The following is a 19,677-nucleotide window of genomic DNA, read 5'->3' as shown; positions in this document are numbered from 1 at the left end:
AGAAACCTGGGCTGGAATTGGAACTTCCAACTCTGCTTCCAAATTAGTATGGAAATTAAAACTTTTTTTCCTCTCTCTCTTTATTATATACAGAAAATAAAGTAGTGTCTACTCAGTTCTTTGAATGTAAAGTATGCAAGTATTTATCTTCAGGCAATGATCCTCTGTGCACATTCCAGGCTAAAAGTTGTACCTCCCTGCAGACCTGAATAAGACAACTAAATACCAAGGTTTGTGTCCTATTCCTGTCCTCAAAGATTCTCTCCTAGATACTTCCAAGTAATTTTAAAAGAAGCCTGATGATTTCTGGAGCATTTGTTTATTTGACAAGGTTACTTCAGCTCCCAGTCTGAGGTGCCCAGCTCTCAAGAACAAGCACAGACACAGAGACACAGTGCCTTTGCATTCCAGTGCAGGAGACCGTCTCATAATGTTTTCCCAGGCATTTCAGCACATCATTCTGTCTTAGCCCTCACCTTGTAATATTGTTTGCATGGAGTCACTATCTAGTACATTCTGCATTCCAGTGTACAACATTTAGCAGGTAGATTATCTGTTGAAGTTCATCTCAAATATATTTGTCAAAGGTTTTCAGATAATGATGTCAGAGACCTTTGTGTGGGATGTACAAAATGCACATTAGCCACTCCACAGTTTGCTGCTGAGTGAGAAGAACTTAAATTCTCAAATCACAGCCTAACAGTTACCACAGGCATCTGTCACTCACCTGCAATGATCCATCCTTTTCTCCTAGAACAAAAAGGCCTGGGAATGTGTAAATATGTAAATATGAGGATGCTTGGCTGAGAAATTAATGTTGCTACAGAAAGCTAATGAAATTCATTCAGACATAGAATGCATTCATTCTTGTTGATTTTAAGCTGAGCTACTACTGCATCTACCTAAGAATACTCTGAACACATATTTTAGTTACTGTTCTTATTTCTTGCTCTAAGGGAAATACTTTATGGGCTTTTTTTTTAAATTTAATGAGAGTTATGTGTGCTCCCAGTGAGTGCTTAAATGCACTGAAACAGCCATGGTATGTGTCTGCTAGGCTTATACAGTATGTAAACCAGACTATGAAAAGGGATGGGATTCCTACCCAGTGGTTAAAGGCACAAAAGAGCCATGGGAACCTTGCTCTGGCCTTTATTTTTGGCTTAGTAAAACAAACCCTAATTCTTTATTTGTCAAATTACTATCTGTTACAGTTTGAACTTTCCTCAAGCCTTACTCTCCTAATGAACTTTAATCTGCCTCTGGCTTGAAGCAAAAGAGCATTGTGTGTTCATGTGTAGGCAGTGTGAATGTGGTTTTGCAGAAAAGGAAGTCTCCTGAATGTTGGGGGCTAAAATCAATGGAAAATGGAAACCAGCCTATTGCCCTTGTTTTTCCAGCTGTCAAATTTTACTCTTATAAAGCAGACAGTATTTCTTTACAACCTCATTAGTTTTTCCTAAGCAAACTGACAATACCATTCACTGTTCTGTGACTGGAATCTCCATAATTTATGCAATTCTTCTGTGAGAAATACTCTGAACACTTGTGTGCAGAAAAATGAACCTTTCAGCAATGTGTTCCGAGGCCCAAGCATCTCTTATACTTTATTTTACATTTTAACTTGGACAGGGAACTAGATACAGAAGGCAGAAAACGTGAATCAAATCAGAGGAGACAGCAAGTGTGAAAAATTGTAAGAGCGATGCATATTTTAGCCTAGCAAAATAGTATGTAGTATCTTAAGGAGCCTGGAAATAAATAACAATAGGTTTTACAGAAAGAAAAGGACATTATAGAAATTGGTTTTCCAAAATCCTTCTATATACTGTTTTAAAAGCAGACAAATGGAGGATGGGGAGGGTCCTTTGTTACACAAGGCAATCTATGACTTCACATGTGACCTTTATGTTACACTTTTGTGTGAAAACATCACATCAGCAGCTTTCTGACCCATGCTTTTGTCATGTGAGCAAACTTCTCAGATGTGGTGCACTGGGTAAGATTCAGCAGGTCAAGCTATGAACAGGAGTCAATACCAGACTAGAAAGAATAACTTTGCACCTATTGCAAGCCATGGATATTGACTGCATGATCCAACTCAACCTGGCAAGGCTGGCATTTGGGTTTGCCTTTTTCCCTTCCACTAAAGGTTTGATATGCTGGGAGAAATGGTCCTACTCTCATCTTGATTTCAATTAATCTTCTTCTTATTATTATGGAAAAAAAAGGCAGCTTTAATCAGCTACGTATGAGACAGATTTAATTGACTGCAGGAGAGACAGTAATGAATTATTGTTTCTCATCCACCCCCATGTTTTTCTCACTGAATAACATAAGCATTAGCACTGCTCTGCTGAAAATGAGAGTATTCTGCTTTTGATTTTGCCTTTTCTTCTCAACTGTAGTGTAACATTCTCTCAATCAGGAAAATTAAATATTCTCAAACATGAAAATATTAGCAGACTGTACAAGACAGAACAACTACAGAGAAGGTTTGTTTCTTCAACCTTTGTCTGAACTTGTAAATTACTGACTTCTTTTTGCGGTAGTCACTTGACATGCCTCATTTCAGTTGCTGCCAGTTGCCATAAGACAGCAAAGTACACAAAAATCTTTAATTCTGCTTCCACCAGACAAACCTCAAAAAAAGCTTGGGTGCAGTTGTGTTGGATAGTGGCTAAAGAGAAAAGCAGGAAAAAACAAAACTGTAAACCAACTCAGTCTCTATAAATAATACAAAGTGGCAATTACTGGTACGGGCAGTGAGGAAGGGACAGTAGCAAATGTGTGTCCTTTTCATCAGCGCCAAGAGGAGCAGCAAGGTCTGTCCCAAGACATGTAAATGCCACCTTGTTAATGCAAAACCACATCCATGGCCCTGAAACCTCTGAGCTGGGTGAATGCTTCATGCTGCAGTTTAGATATATTAAAAAAATATAAAAACATAGAAACTGATTTTAATCTACTCTGTTTTCATTCTAACATTCATTAAGAAATTGCATCCTCTCTTACAATGAAAGACATCATTGAACACTCAGATATTGCTGTGTTCATAACTGCACACCCTCTTTTAGGGTGGAGAGTGATTAAATGCAGATTTCTAATTGAAATACTGCAACCACTGGAAAATATTATTATGATCCAAAATTCGGTAACATCACTGGACTTCAGAAGGGCTTTTTTTTGTCTCCACAGAGAAATATCTTTTTAACTGTTTCCTTTTGTTTTGCCAAAACCAAATGGAAACATGTAAAACAGAGAAAGACTGCTGCAATACAAATGATTTGCTGGGCATAAACTCTGTGGACCATTCTGAAATTAAAATGCATCTGACATGAATATGAATTTTTTTCTTTAAGTTTTGTGCCATAAGGTTTTGTAACACACAGTTCTGTAATATAATCTTACTTTAATTTGTGTGTAACATCCATAAAATTGAAGTTGAAATGAAAGATTAAAGAAAAATCCTTCCTGTATCCTTTTTCTGCCTAAGAGTTGCCTTTGGTTTTGGCATTTTCGCTTACTTTTGTCTGAGGGTCCATTCTGCCTTGACTACCCAGGTTATGCTGGAGGAACAGCTCCCAGTTGTTTCAACCTTGATTTGACAGTAAAAGAAAATAAAAAAACACCACCACCACCTCTCCCACCCACCAAAAAGAAAAAATTGAAATAAAAAAGCTTGCATGACTTATTCCTGTATTTGGTCACCAGTACATGTCACTATATAGCCAAAACCACACCAGGAGATTGTTCTATCTTGCCTGTGCTTAAATACAAGGGTACCATTCCTCTAGGGTGGGATATGCACATGGGAGCAAAAAGTCTTAATCCTGTTAACATCATTTACATTGATCATGGCCTGCAAGCAGAGCAGCATTAAACCTGTTATTCCCTTTACCTTGCTTTCAGCCTCTTCCTTCACATACAGGAGGAGACAAGGCACAGGAGGTGTGGCAGCTGGGCAAACAGAGGCAGAATATTTTGCAATGAACTGTGACCCCAAAATTGTAAGCAGTATTTGTAGAAAAGAACAATCTTGTTGGTACTTTCTATCAATAAAGAAAATCTTGTTGGTACTTTCTATCAATAAAGAAATAACCACAGAATTTTTTTCCCCTAACTTAATTTTGAAAGAAAATACTTTTATTTGCTATTCAAAAAAAAAATCCTTAGCTTACCTAGTCTTTTTTATCATTGGCATTTATTATAGTGGATAACAGCTGCTGAGACCTTCAATCACAGAGCTTTTGAAAGCTGATGGAAGCATCAAGTTAATATTTTCAATAGCTCTGGGATCCAAACCCATATCCTCAGGATTAAGGCAGATCAAATGGAAATGAATATTTCTTTTCAAACAAAATCCACCTATCCTTTACCACACAGAGAATGAATTTGTCTGTTGAGAATCTAAAGAAGTGAACTGAGATCTATTCTGTTTTATTCATCATATACAGGAGATTTTGGTATTGCCAATTGACACAATGCTTTGGCTTCCCCCAGTGACAAAAATTAATGCCCAAAATGTAAATTAATAGGGAACTAATAAACAGGCTTTTCCTTTTAAACTGTATATAGAAATTGATTTTTGGAAGGAATCAAAGGGCATCCACAGAAGATTATAAAGAAGTCCCTCTACGAACGGCTGGCAGGTGATTTCCTCATAATATCAACAAACTCAGCTTCAGGAAACCTTAAACAATTGTCATGGGCACTCAAAACACTCACATTTGTTCACGTTCTTTGGAAAAAACAATCGTTGACTGTAACAACAAACACCAAGGCAAACAAAATCCTCCTTTTTTCTTCCCCAAATGGACACCAAAACAACTTAATAGTCAGTAAGTATATACAAAGAGAGATATGTGATTCTTACAGTTATAAAGTGGCTGAACCATGAATTACTGTAACAGACACAGAGTCAGACTCTTCTAATTTTATATGCAGAGATGAACTTGGAGAGAGGTGAAGAGAGCAGATACTGAAGTGAGCAGCTCACCATTAGAATGACAGGGTAACTTTCCAAGACTAAAAATAAACCAAAGAGAAAATACAACTTTCTGGACCACATGGCTTCCATGGAGAGATGAGAGAACTCAATTTCTTCAGTTTCAAAAAGAAAATGAAAAGAGGAAATCCTAGAATCAATCATGGACTGGTTTGGGTTGGAAAGGACCTTAAAGATTGTCTAATTTCAACTCCCTTGCCATAGGTAGGGACACCTTCCACTAGACCAGGCTGTTCCAAGCATCATCCAATCTGGCCTGGAACGCCTTAAGGGATGGGGAATTACTCTTCTTACTTATGTGTAAAATGACCTGCTGGAATGCTACTGGAACATCGATGTTAAAGAGTGGGATTTCCACCACTGTAGTTTTTAATAACTTAAGTGGACTTGTCTCAAAACAGCCTCGTCTAATCAGACCTGCTTTGGGCATGATATCGGCTGGAGGTCCCTTCCAAGCCACAGGATTCCATGATTCTATGGCAGACAGCAACAACAGAGGGACTTTGATAAGTAATGCCAGTCAGAGACCAGTACAGGCTTGCAAAAAGGCTAAAGAAATCTTCCCTAAGTCTGTACAGACTAATAATCAATACAATTCTAATGAATTTGTCAAATATTCAGAATATTACAGTGCAAACTGCAGACAGAAAAAGCTTAAACTCAGAAGTGTGTATCATGTTACTATTTTTTTTTCTCTGCTGGTTGTATAGGTGTGTGCACACACCACTAAGACAAGAGCTTGAGCATGCAGATTCAGCCACTCAAATGAAAGAAAATACAATAGCTTGGACAAATTTAGGATGCTATGCTTTCTTCAAAAGCATAGCATCCTAAATAGGATGTGCTTTCTTCAAAACAGGATGTGGCCAGGTAATTCAGAATTTTTTAACTGGACTTGCCATTTTATTGCATTCTACCAGACAGGTTTTGCTGTACAGCTGCAATATAGCATATAACATAAAATGTGCCCAGAAGTAGACACGCAAACCTCACCAAACATTGTGTATACTGTAGGAATCTGCTTTATCTATTCTATGTAACATTACACACACACATATACAAACTTTGAGAATAAACTAGAACCAGAACAAGATCTAGTATCTGTTCTGAGACCAAACATATACCATGAAATATGGTTGGAAATGTTACTTATATAATTTAACCTTTATTCTGATTTGTTAATAAAAGGTTTCAATAGAATTTAATAAATAAATAAATAAAAGTATTATAGAATTTATTTAAACCTGTAAATTTAGCTACATACTTCATGTAAAACTGATTTAATCATTGTATTATGAAAGAATTCAGTTTAAAAAGAAGGCAATCTCTTTTTCTTAAACAAGAGAAAAAAGGAGATTATGTACAGAAAATACACATAAAATCATATGACATTGTCCTCATATAATTCCATGTAATGCCGCATATCTAGGATTTTTGCCATTCCTTAGAAGAGGAATTGTATTTTACCATTCAACCAAATCAGACCAACCCATGATTTTCCCCTCCACACCAGGGAAATCTATTCTATTTCTTCCTGTAAGAAAACAATTTATACAATATGCAAATTGTTTCAGTCTTGAAAACACGCACTTCAGGCACAATAATTTGCCGGAAAAAAAAATCCTACATAAGAATTTCTGATGCTGAGTGTTTATGGTTTTCATTGTGGACAAAGGCACACAGGATGCCAGGTCAGTTGGGTCAAATTTCTGACCTTTTTGAGAGAAGCTAACTTTCTTCTTCAGAACTATAATAGATAAGCTGTTCTGGAAACTCTGCCAAAATAGATACCAACGTCTTAACCCTCACACCTGCTGATCTCTGATAAAATCACAGAAGCACAAAACATGCAGGTTGGAAAACACATCTGAAGGTTGTTTCAGCCAAAATCCTACTCAAAACAGGAATGCCTACTGAGGTGAGGTGGGTTTGCACAGCACCTCACCTAGCTGAGCTTCAAATACCTGGAGCAGTCCCTGGTCTGTTACCTCCTTGCATAACCTGTGTCAATGTCTCAGTATGCTGACAGTAAAAACAACATAAAACAAACAAAAAAGAAAGAAAGGAAAAACAAAGGAAAAAAAGGGAAAAAAAAGTCCTATAATCTAAACAGATGTGACTGTGTACTGCTGAGAGGAGTCTGACTCTCCCCATCAGACAGGCACCATAAGAATCTCTGCTCACCACGTGTTCCAGCACCCACAGCAGCCTTGTGGACCCTATTGCACCAGAATCTGTCATGCTGGGAGGATACAAAACTGAACAATCTCTTTCCCCAATCTTTCATCTCCACAAATCAAAACAAATAAATTTGCATGACTTCAGCAAACTTTAACACATAAATGACACAATAGCCCAGAACTATGCTCCATTCTTATGTGAAAAATAATATTTTGCCTCCTAAATGAACCTTAAGAGAACATATGTGTACTTTCTTCAACCCAAGATCTGACATCAGATTTGAAGTCAGCCTCAAAGGAACTGGAAACTACCTCTAGAGCAGACATTAAGGCTGAATGTTCTCATGCTACATGAGCTAGGGTGCAGTATTTTGTGCCTGTGAGTAACCCCTACAAGCCCCTTTCACCTCCTGGTGCTTCCTATATCACTCCCTCACTCTCCACTGATAAATACTTGCTTTCTTTAAAGGGCCTTTTAGTGAAAAATTGTCCCACAGTCTCCCACATTTCCACACAGAACTTAAACCTATCAGCTAAGAATCAGACCTATTTTGAGCAAAACCCACTTTAAGCTGCTCAGCAAACAGGTTGGGGCTGTCACAGACACAGTGCTGGAAAAATAAGCAAAGGGAACAGTAAACAGTGAGTGGCCACCTTGTTTATTCAGAGTGCTGTGGTTTATTGATGTTACACACAATCTCAAGTTTAGCTGAACTTAGACGTTGCATGTTTTCTCTCACATCCAACCCAACGTGAAAGTGATCTCCAGCTGGCCAGGGAAGCTTTCAATAGCCATAAGCAAGCCATAAACCCCTTGCCATGCCACTGTCCCCCTGTGCAAAAGAAAATAACCTCAAAGCAAAGGTCTGTCACAGTCACCACACAGAGTGAACAGAATAAACTCAGCTGCTTGCCTCTTGGAAAAATCCAGGCAGGATTCTTCCATCTCTTTAAGAACAAGATAAGAGAGGAAGTGAGCATACAAGGAGAAGGACAGGCTGCTTTATAACCAGCATTGAATGCTTGATGCCAGCACCAATACTAATACCAACACCAAAATCCCAGTACCCATAAAAATGCACCGGATATAAGCACAAATATACTACTACTACTACTACTACTAATAATAATAATAATAACAATAATAATAATAATAATAATAATAATAATGGTGAGGGGTCTCATCACTGGCCTGCAGTGCTGCATATAACTGGAATGTTTTTATGAAGAAAATTTCTTTGGCAATGACACGCTGAGAATTTGGAATAAAATACACCTTTTTATTTTTTTAATAGAAAATGGAAATTAAATCACCATTTCAGGCAGATTCCTGTATCTGAAAAAAAATCCAACTCAAGAGAGATTGGCTGGTTGGGTTTTCATAATTAATACTGTGAGCTTGTCTCCCCCACCCAACACATCTCTGTAAATTACCCCAGTAGGTATGAACCCTGCCCCTGTATTGATTCAGCTGGCACAGCCTTGCTCTATAAAACCCTCCTCTGAGCCCCTGCATCAGGGTGGTCGTTCTGCTCTCCCCAGCTGCGGGGGGGATGCTGAATTCCTGTGCTTGCCCTTCTTCCCCAGAGCCTGCTCTGACTAGTCCAGGGGCATATATACCCAAAAATGCAGCAAGACTCACGTTCTTTCTCTTCAGCACCATGCTGGTGCTTCATGAACCCACTGCTCACCCTCTGGGTGCTGGGGAAAATGAATTCATCAGCTACAGAAGCACACACTGTGCAAGCAGATTCTCCCATGTCTGAAAGGAAAGAGTGTGACCAGATAAAAAGTCTGTGGTGTTTTGTATCTGGCTGGTGGGCCAAACTATGCCAGCCAAGTATCTGAGTCTTCTCCTAGCTCCACTTTCTGGGCACTGCTCATGCACTGTGGTATACCTGGCTGCACCTGAAAGCTTCAAATTATTTTTGCAATTTTATGCACCTTAGCCTTTCAGCTATTACTGTGAAATTAAGAACATATTTACCTGAGATCAGGAAATAGTAGAGAGGGAGCTTGAAAAAAAATGGAATAAAAATACTGACAAATGATTCTTTACCTACTTCACTTTTCAAAATTTTGTCTAAAGAGCCTAAAATTTGCAAGTATCCATAAGTAAAAGAGTGTTACTGCTGGAGAAATGAATGGCTGACAGTCTTCTCATTTTAAAGGGATTTACCAAAGCTACAAAGATGGTAAGTTATTAGAGAAGAGGTAATGGCTTTACAGGCATATTCATTTTCATATTTAAAAGTTGTGTATGCACTGTTTTAGTTCCTTAATGCAAACCACAATAAAACACCTTATGGGGGCTTTAAACTCTTTTGTCTTTGCTGTAGGTTTGTCTGCTTTAGGTAAAAAAAAAAAAAAAAATATATGGTGCATTATTTTCAACAGTGGCAGGAAGTGGGTTTTTAGTCAAATCAGCTTAAAAAATTCCAGCTGTGTTCATGCTGAAGCCATCACAAACTCTAAGCCTGGGATCACTTCTCCATGCCAACTAAAGCCTTTTCAGGCCTCGAGAAGTAAATTTTTGAAAAAATGCCAAGCCTCTCCTTGAAAATAACATCTTAATTGGCTGATATTAAAAAACCCCAGAAAGTGCCATTCTGAAAATTCAAGTGCTCCCATTTTTGTGCTCTAATTTGATATTTGCCTTGTAAGAGCACTCAACATACTCGCACAGAGACTGTCTCAGACAGCTGCAACGAGAGGCATGCAGGCTGGCTGCTGCAGACAAGGAGGAGCTCCTAAGGGCCATAGAAAGTACAGCTCATGATGCGTACCCTGTGCCATTGCAACGCTCCAGAAAGGCCAAAGAGGTGTGTGACAGTGCTGGACCCAAGGAAAAGAGTGTTTCATTCCCTGGCTGGCTGTGGCTCAGAGGATATCTCAGAGGATAAGGAAAATCCACTCTCCTGAGAGCAGTGGTTGTTCTCAAGGAGTTTCTGTATCAGGGTTAGGCTCAAACCAAGTAAAATGCTTGGGATCAACAAATGAAGCCTTCAAACTGATGTATCTATAACACTGCTCTAAATAAATATGCCTTTTTTCATTAAAAATAATCAAAGTATTTCATTATTTCAATATTAATGACTACATCTACTGTTACTGCCTTCTCTCTGTTTCCTGTTGCACTATCAATTGTAGTGTGCATTTCTACCATGGTACTTTTGTTCAAAACTTTGCATCATGAAAAGGAAAGATAACAAAACTCATCATTTTCAGCCAATTGAACTAAATAAGGGAACAGACACTTGCCTTGCATATTTCTCTTATGCTTGTAAATCTAACTCTGCAGCTCCTTTGAGCTGGGAGACTGAGATCTACCCTGATTTACACAGATGTTAAAAGAAGACAAATGTTTGTCCAATTTAATTGATTCTGAGCTGAAGTAAATTGATTTACCCTGCGCAACTCAAAGCTTTTGAAAATAAATATATTTTCATTAAGAATGGCAAAGATAAATGGTATTAAACAACAGAAAAGAATTGTTAAGCAACAGAAACAACAACAAATGATACGGAGAACATGTAACTGAGAAAGCCTATTACTGTCAGGGAGGGATTTACAAGACCTTGCGTTTTTCAGTTCCATTTCAAAGCAATATCAGAACTGTGAAATTGCAAAGGCAATTCTAAAAGGAGACAACAGTTGAGACAATAGTTAAAAGTGAATTTTAATGCATCACACATTTACCATGTAATTCTTAAAACCTTTTTTTTTTTTAATTTTGGAATGCCATTCTGGCCTTCTTAATGGCTGAAAGCAGAGCCTGTAATTAAAAGAATTTGGATTTGTGTTCTTTTTTTAAAAAAAATAGAAGCAACTGCCAATACACATATTTTTTCCATGAAGAAACTTGGCAGTCCCAGCTGATTGTGATGTCTCCTCATCCACATTCTAGAAGATAATTTTGGTGAGGTAATAATTTATTCCAGAGCAATGTGTAAGATTAGGCAGAACAGTTCAGAAGTCTGAGTATTCATCCCATTGTATCACTAAAAATTGCATTTCACAAAATCATTTTTACATTTGAAATTTTTACTGGAAATAAAACATTCTCACAAAAAGAGGATGCATTTCATATGAAGTGTTTACTTACAGCCTCCAAATAAAAATTTTAAAAACCCAAACAAAACCAAAACCATTCTTCCTTTCTCAATATTATCAATGCCATTAAAAATTACATATAGCATTGGGAGATGGTGGCTAAATCACAAATTAAGAGCTCAGCCCTGAAAGTTGCTCACAGAGTCTCTAAGCTCATGGAGATTTGAGGGCCTTCACACACCAGATCTGAGATTCACTTCTCCCAACACCACACAGAGCTCCCAATAAATCCTGTATTTCTTGCAACTACTTGACAGGACTCACTGGAGTTTTTCACTGGTAAAATGCTTTCCAGAGACTTTTTTTGATCAAGGTGATATGATGGAAAATTAAAGATTTTTTTCTTCTATGATAATGATGAAATACCACGTCCTCATTTCTTGTAGGTAAGATGGCAGCAAGACACGTCTTCAAAATGCTGCCTTGGAATAAAAGTCTTGTAAGATTGTAAGTTAAAACTATGTGTACTGTGTTTCAAAAAAAAAAAAAAAATTTTGTATAATCTTGGGTATTCATTGTGGTAATTGAGGAACCTTTGTAGCACTCACTTTTGTATAACTGATTTGTTGGGTTAGAGTGGTAGGTGGAAATATCCCAAATACTGTATAAAGGAGAAGGAAATAAAACCTCCACCAACCTTGCACACAAAAGAATCAAGAAACTTTTCATTAAGAGGGAATAGTCTGCCTTACGTTCACAAAGATAAGACAAAGACCTAAACTCTGTAAAGGGATGATGGTGCCAGCTCCAGAGTGGTTTCATGGGAGAGGCAGAGCAATCACTGCCTATCTTCCTTCCATTGTTACACCTGAGTCTTAGCTCCGGTAAATCACTACCAGGATTTCTGCTTCCTGGAAGAAGCTGTGTCAGTGGCAGATGAAGTAACAATGCAAAAGCAATTGTACTAAGTTTTTACTGAATCAGGTAAATCCTCCGTTAATCACAATCATTCTCTTCATTCCTGGAAATACACGTTTATCTTGATTCCCAGTAAGAGAGATACAACATCACCCTGATTCACTCAGGTAATGGAGCACGTTTTCCTCAGTTGTATCCCTGAGACTCCATCTCTGTAATCAACTGAACAGGGAAAAACATACAGCCTTCTTTTAGCCTGGTGTCTGCTGAGCCAGGGATGTCTCAATGTAAGGTGAGGTAAGATGAGCTGAGGAGCTGCACTGTGAATCAGTAAACCATGTCCCTAGGACAAAGACCTTCCCCTGAGAAACTGCCTAGTCTTTTTATTAAGGAGTGTTACTGAGAACTCAGAAAGTCAGCACCAAAAAGAACAAAACACACACGTTGAGGGAACAGCCAGTTCAAGTAACAGCACAAGTTCTTGGTCTATGTATTTATTCATGGCAGGACCTCAGTCAACGCACTTCAATAAAATGAGTAATTATTGTGAGTCACATCACTAATTACATCTGATACACACAAAGGCCTGTGCAGCTCCACATTTCAAAGTGCACTGTGAGCTCATCCAGTAGGAGCTCTGTGAGCTCACAGAGGAGCTCTTGTTACTGGTACCCAAACACTGGAAAAAAATGGGGTATTGGAAATGTCTATGCCATTTCTCTCTCATCACATTTTTTTAAGCATAAAAGAAGATGTGTTGTGGAATAATGGCAATCTAACTGCCTACGTAGGGACTTCAGCATTTGCCTTGGACAGGCAATGCAAGAAAGAATTGTAATGACAGAGCAATGGAATGGGCCAAGATAAGCTGCTTTCTTCTATGACAAGCAGAGAGCGCCAAGATGTGAAGAATCTGTCAAAATGTTCTGAGATAAAGTTTGATTTTTCCATACCAAAATTTAAAAAAACAAACAAAACCACAGCTGGTTCAGATACAGGTCAAATTGACTGAGTTCAGGCACATGAAGAGATTAAAGGAAGTAATCTCTTTGAAAACACATCTACTTATTAATGTGCAAGAAAAAAACAAGTCTTCACAAATTTTGTCAAATTCAGATGAGCTCTTCATCCAAGAGCAGGATCAAATTTGTAGGCTGGTAATTTGTTGCCTAGTAATTAACTACCTTTGGTTAATCATCAGACACCTCTGTTGCCTGATAATTAACCACCTTGAAGACGTACTTCTTTGTGCTTTCCCATGAGGGTACCACTTACAGTAATTTTAGAGCACAAACACAGAACTGGACCAAACACCACCTGTGACTTCAGCTTTATTGCAAGACCATTGTCATAACTGAAGTCAAATCACATGGCACAATTTAACTAAATACAGAAACAATAAATTATCCTCTCCTGTAAACTCATGTCAACAATAATGACAATGAAGCCAACTCAAAGACATTGGCACTGAACAAGAATATGAAAATAAGCAGATTCAATATCAATTGGCATATAGGGCCTTTAACCATGGAATTCTAGAAAGAATACAGAGGTTTTTAAATAATGCTTCATTTCATGTGTTTGATTTTTTTTTTACATTTACTCATAGCCTGTTCAACAATTGAATTTCAATATGAGATCTATAGCAATAAGCCTCTGTTTATATAACAGAGAATAAAGAAACACAAAAAAGGCACAGAAAAAAAATACAGAGAAGGCAGAAGTGTAAAAATTACCCCCAAAGACTGTAACTTGTAACAACCAAAGCTGTCAATTTGAGACCCCATCTGGAATACTGACCACAGCTCTGGTGTCCCCAAAATAAGAACTTGAAACTGTTGGAGCAAATCCAGAGGAGGTCACAAAGCTGATAAGGGGACTGGAGCACGTCCCACACGAGGACAGGCTGAGAAAGTTGGGGCTGCTCTGCCTGGAGGGGAGGAGGTTTGGAGACCTCCCAGCAACCAGAGACCTTCCAGCATCTGAAGGGGCGACAGAGAAGCCAGAGAAAGGCTCTTCGGCAGGAGTGACGGGACAAGGAGAAATGGGCAGAAACTGAAAGAGGGGTGAATTTAGGTTAGATATCAGGAAGAATTTTTGTACTCTTGAGTGGTTAGACACTGAAACAGGTTGCCAGGGAGAGTGTGGATATGCCAACCTGGCAGTGTTCAAGGGCAGCATGGATAAAGCCTTAAGCAACCTGGTCTAATGGGAGGAATCCCTGCTCATGTCAGGGGATGTTGGAACCAGATCTATTAAGATCCATTCCAACCCCCTAGCATTCTGTGATTCTATAACTGTAAAAACCAATCTTCACTACTAAAGATAAAATAGTACTTTATTTTTAGTTGGGTGTATTCAAATAAAGTTTTTTTAGATCTCCAGTGAGAGACAATTAAATTGGAAAGGTTTTCATATTGTTGGTGCTCAACACTTTATAAATTAACATTATTTAAGATCCATGAAGCTGTGAAACCATCAAATCAGTTAATTTTGAGAAAATACTACCAACAATTTGCTAAAAATCAAGCAACTATATGAACATTCAAGGTAAGTTCTGTATGTAAACAAAATTAAACCATGGATCTCTTTCTTTTTTCCTCCTCTCTTTTAATGCTTTACTTCTACTTCATTTCGTAAATAACTTTCATTCCACGGACACCAAAAAAGATCCAATCAACTATATGAGTGTAAACCTTTGCCTACTAGACTGTCATCAGCACAAAGTCCCTCAAATAATAAATGAACTTTTTATTAACTGTGGTAACATTAACATTACAATGAGGGATTGTTTAAAAACAAGTTGTACTGCTGTTGCTCAAGAGCGCAAGGAAAATGGTTCTCAGTTCCTTTATTTTTCCTTGAGGGTAACCACAGGGGTTGCATTAAATCTTTTAAAATATGTTGACAGTTGAATAAGTGCTGCTGTTGCTCTGGTGACATTTTATGCACTTTAATTGTCATTAATGAATCTGACTGATACTTTCTTAAAATTCCTTTACGTGTTCTAGTAATTTTATAACAAAGAGAAGAACAAAACTGTCTGCAAATTAGCCTTGATCCACTTCTCATATGGAATTTTCACTGCAGACAATAAAAGAATCTGCATGGGAAATATCTGCTAGACCAGACATTTAAGGCAGGAATGCATTACATGTTCCCAGTAAATTGTGAAATTATCACTTTGTTGTGTATCACCGTATAAATTTAAATCCCAAAGAAGCTTTGTTTGAGTGTATTTTAAAAAATACACTATCTGCTTTAATATTTAAAAAAAATCACTATCTGCTTCAATAAATTCAGAATTTGATGTTAAAATGGTATGGCTCAGCATTTTAGGGCTGCAACAAAACCCAAAAGGTCTGTTTCATTCCGAGTCTCTTGGAGTTGGAATGAAACAAAGTCTGACACTAACCTGGAGTCTAGTACCTCCTTCCTTTTTCTGGTAATACTCCCACTGATTTCAGAAAGGCTTTTTCCCTGTGAAGACTGAAGGATACAGCTGCCAATTATCTGTTCAGGAACATGCAGTGACAAGAAGGAATGCATGGAGCTTGAGAAACAGCAGGCACCACACTTGATTGTTGATAAACAGATAAGGTAAGTCTTTTGCTATGAAGAGAAAATAAACTATGGTGCTTTAAATCATGATAGGTGATTTAAGTAGATTAAAAACTATCTATTCCAGGGACAAGGAGCCAGAAGAGGCAGGAGGAGGGGAAATAGTGTACTAATGGTGCAGGGAGACATGTTGAGTGCTTTGCTTCCCCCATCCCAGGTTGCCTCACTCCTGAAAACTGAACAGGAACACAGCAGATGATTCCCAGCACTGCTGCACCTGCTGCGCCACAGGCTTCACATCTTTGCAATTTCAGAATAGGAAAAGCCTGGGGCCATCTTTTTTTTCTTCAGCTGCAGCAGCTCTTCAAGTGCAGACCTTGTACAGGTACCAGTGGTGTGAGCCATCCCCCTTGAACAGGACAATCAGGTCACACAAAATCGCCCCAGGCACACCCAGAGCCCCTTTGCCTGATTCTCCAAGGCCCAGTCCCTGCTTTACCACGTTCACCTGAGCAAAGCATTAGCTCAGCTCCAGCCTGACCTTTCCTTCCAGCTGAGTAAATGTCTATACAAGGTGCAAGCAATAGGAATCAGGCCTCAGGGTTCTGTGCAGCACAGCAATTTCCAAGGCACTCGGGGTGCAGACAGCAGTAAGTTCCACACTCACGTCATACCCACAGTTAACAGCCTCAGCTAAGGCATGAACTACATTTTAATTAGACAGGGGGCCAGGCTTTTGATTTCAGAAACAGAAGTTAGGGTTGCAGTCCTTCATCCATTGAAGTTAATTGCAAAATCCCTATTATCAGGCTCTTGAGGTATTACCCAGGCGCACTTTTTAATTACATTTGATTCTTAATGAAGTAGATGGCAAAGAGAAAAGCAGCCCATGATTCAAATGATTCGCATTTTTATCTTTCCTGATGAAAAACAGAATAGGTCAAGATACTTGCTGGATTTTCCCATGAGAAATGCTGCAATGTGAATAAGCTCAATTGACTTGATCCTGAAGGAGCAGGTTAGCTTTGAAAAGCATCACTCATTTTCTCCTCCTGTATACACTCTACCCCCAAAACTTATGCAATGTAATTGTAGACACTGAGCCAAATCCAATTCAGAACCTGAAAAATATCACATAAGTATCCTAAGCTTGAATGACTTGTCTTCATTGTCTAATGTCATTTAAAACATAAGGAGTCCTAATTATGGTTTTATTTTCAAATGATGCACTTTAAAAGAGTGACAATTCTCCACAAAAACTGACAGCTTCTCAGGGCAAGGAGACTGCCAAATAACTTGGTATTTCTACATGATTTAAAAACAAGAAGTTATGAAGCAGCTTATGAAGAAAAAATGTGTTGTGACACTAGAGAACAATAGCTAGAGAACAATACAAAGTTTCACCTTTTTCTATTACATCTCTACTCATGTACGCAAACAAAGATTTATAGAACAGAAATTCATACTACAGGTGGGACCATTACCTTGGTATATACAACAACCTGCAAACTCTTTTCACATAATGAAAGTTGTTTCTTACCATCTGGAAATCAGGTTTAAAAATAAAACTTCTGTTTATATATTACACAAAAAGATTAGCTTTTTATTTCAGACATACTTCTCATATTGTAAAAACACATCGTTCATTTTTTACTTTTATGACTTCAAAAGACCAAATAAAAATTTAGGACCTAGAAATGTAATTTCTTCTTCAAAGGTTGGCTGTTAAGTATGAGGGAGAGTAAAAAGTCAGTTTTAAGAAAATCAGATAGCACTGCAAGGCTCTCTAACCAAGGCAGCCAAGGAGGGTTCCAGCAGGAACTGGTGGGGCAAGGCTGTGTCCCCAGGGCTGGCACAGGGGACAGAGCCCTTGGGGCCCAAGGACCTGACCAGACAAAGGGGTCCCTGCAGCATGAAGCTGTCATAGCCCCTTCTAAAGGAAGGGGGGACAACCTCCTCCCAGGAAACACAGAAACTAAGGTTTTAATTCAGTATTTTTTTTTAATTCCTGGGTTTGGGGTCTTTTGCCCTATGGCTGCTTCACTGTTTCAGCCTTGCAGGATACCTGTGATGAGACAAAAGCTCTTGAGTTTCTCTTAAAACCATTTTCCTCTCGTTATAATTCTTTCCCATTCACAAGGTTGAATGCCTCAAGACACGAACACTTCCTACTTCATGGTCATACCAGAGATCAAGGGAAGCTCAGATTACTTTCAAGGCCACCAAGGAGATGTGGCAATCTAAATCAGCCTGTTGTGCATAACTGTGGCAAACCTACAATGTAACACACAACCACAGCCAAACTTGCCTCTGTGTTGAGTTGTGCCAAAACAGCTCCATCTCCACCAAAACCACTGCAGACTATATACAAGGAAAATAAACTCCTATCCCTACTTCTTCATTTGAATTCCCTCTTGGAACTCAATTCCTACTATTGCTTTTAGTGGAGCCATGCTATTTTACACCTATTAAGTACTGCATTCATCAGTTTAGGGCTCCTTGTTCTATAATTTAATTATTCAAACCCTGGTTGGTATTTGCTGAAGATCTAACTTGACAGCCTCCTTCTGGATGTCTCTCAGTCTCATGTTTACATAGTTACTGATCATTGTAGCAAGTAGAAGTTTGAGATACTGACTAGCTCTGACTATTTTTCAAGCAATTCTTAGAGATGTTCAGAGCACACAGAGTATTCCCAAGGCAGTGGCAGGGCATCCCTGCACTAATGAACCACAGAAGCCATCCTAATGCAAGCAGTATTGGCACAGGAAGTAGCAAGCCCTCCTGCCTCAAAGACAATCAGAGAAAAGGCAGAGGGCTGGAGAAACTCAATGCCTCTATAATTAGTGACAGAAAGTTTCAGCTCAGATTTAACAGGCACTGTAAGCTGAAGAACACACACATTCTGAAGTGGTGGCTAAAATCAGCATTTAAAAATAGAAGAATAAGTTACTTTACTATTAAAAGCAATACTGGTACAATTGCAGCAATGAGGTACTGCTCAGCACTTCAGAAGTAAAAGAAACTTTCTTTTGAAAATGATAATTTTCATTGCTGGGTTACAGTATGAAGGCATCAGTGACTGCTACAGGGTATGTACATCCTACACAGAGCACAAAGTGCACAAGGAATGGAATTTTTCCAAAGGACTCTGTGCCTGGCTAACTATTCTGGTAAAACTTCAGGCAGCCTCATTTTCAGAATATAAAGTGTTTCAGTTGACTGAAAAGGAAAGCAACTCAAATCATTAATACTCTCCACCACATGTAATGTGTTACATTTTTTCCAAGCAAAATTACAGATAAGAAACAAGCCTTTAATTGTTAGTAAGTCATAATAATCCAAAATAAAAAGTCCACTAATTATTAATTATATATTAAATATGCATTACAGCAATAGGTAGACTCTGGTAAGAGAATCAAATTTAGGCTGACAGGTGCCTCAGCAACAAACCAAAAACTGTAATTGTGGACACAGATCAAAATGCCAGTTTCTACTTGGTTATTGAATTTGAGGAGAAGAAGAAAATGTTCAATCATAACATTTATTTAAGAATGTTTATCTTCTTTCTTACCATTGAATGTTAGGAACACCCTTGCTTGAGGCTGGGAAGATCCTTTTACACTGCTAAAGTAAATAAATATCCCAATCAACACGTTCACTGCAAGAAACGCCATCTCTTCAGATTTGCAACTTAATATCCAAGAAATGAAACCTGAAAGAGAGATATATCACATTACTCTTCTCATACACTCTTGTGGAGCAAAAACAAAAGTATGGAAAGATTGTGTTGGAGGCCTCTTCCAGCTAAAGCCATAATTACTGATGTGAAGGAGGTACAGCACTCCTGTTTTTTCCTTTGTGCATCTCAAAGTGGCTTTCCCCAGCAGTTTTCTGTGCTGGCACAAGAGGAAACTCTCTGCCTGTTAGCAGGAACCAAGAGAGCCCAACTTTTGG

The 19,677-nt window shown here is 38.4% G+C and overlaps 1 protein-coding gene across 1 annotated transcript in view; it reads right to left on the bottom strand.

Moving 5' to 3' along the window:
- SEMA3C (semaphorin 3C) overlaps window positions 1-19,418 on the bottom strand; it is a 113,603-nt gene extending 94,185 nt beyond the window's left edge. The window contains exon 1 of the mRNA XM_054273814.1: window positions 19,295-19,418. Coding sequence (XP_054129789.1) covers window positions 19,295-19,397 — 103 coding nt within the window. The 5' untranslated portion in view covers window positions 19,398-19,418. The remainder of the gene's footprint in view (window positions 1-19,294) is intronic.
- Between the last annotated feature and the right edge of the window lie 259 nt (window positions 19,419-19,677).

This window comes from Melozone crissalis, unplaced genomic scaffold (genome assembly GCF_028551555.1).
Source record: "Melozone crissalis strain CALT ecotype California unplaced genomic scaffold, PUWL_Pcris_2 ptg000004l_1, whole genome shotgun sequence".
Classification (NCBI taxonomy): Eukaryota; Metazoa; Chordata; class Aves; order Passeriformes; family Passerellidae; genus Melozone; species Melozone crissalis.
This window is presented reverse-complemented; position numbering and strand designations above follow the sequence as displayed.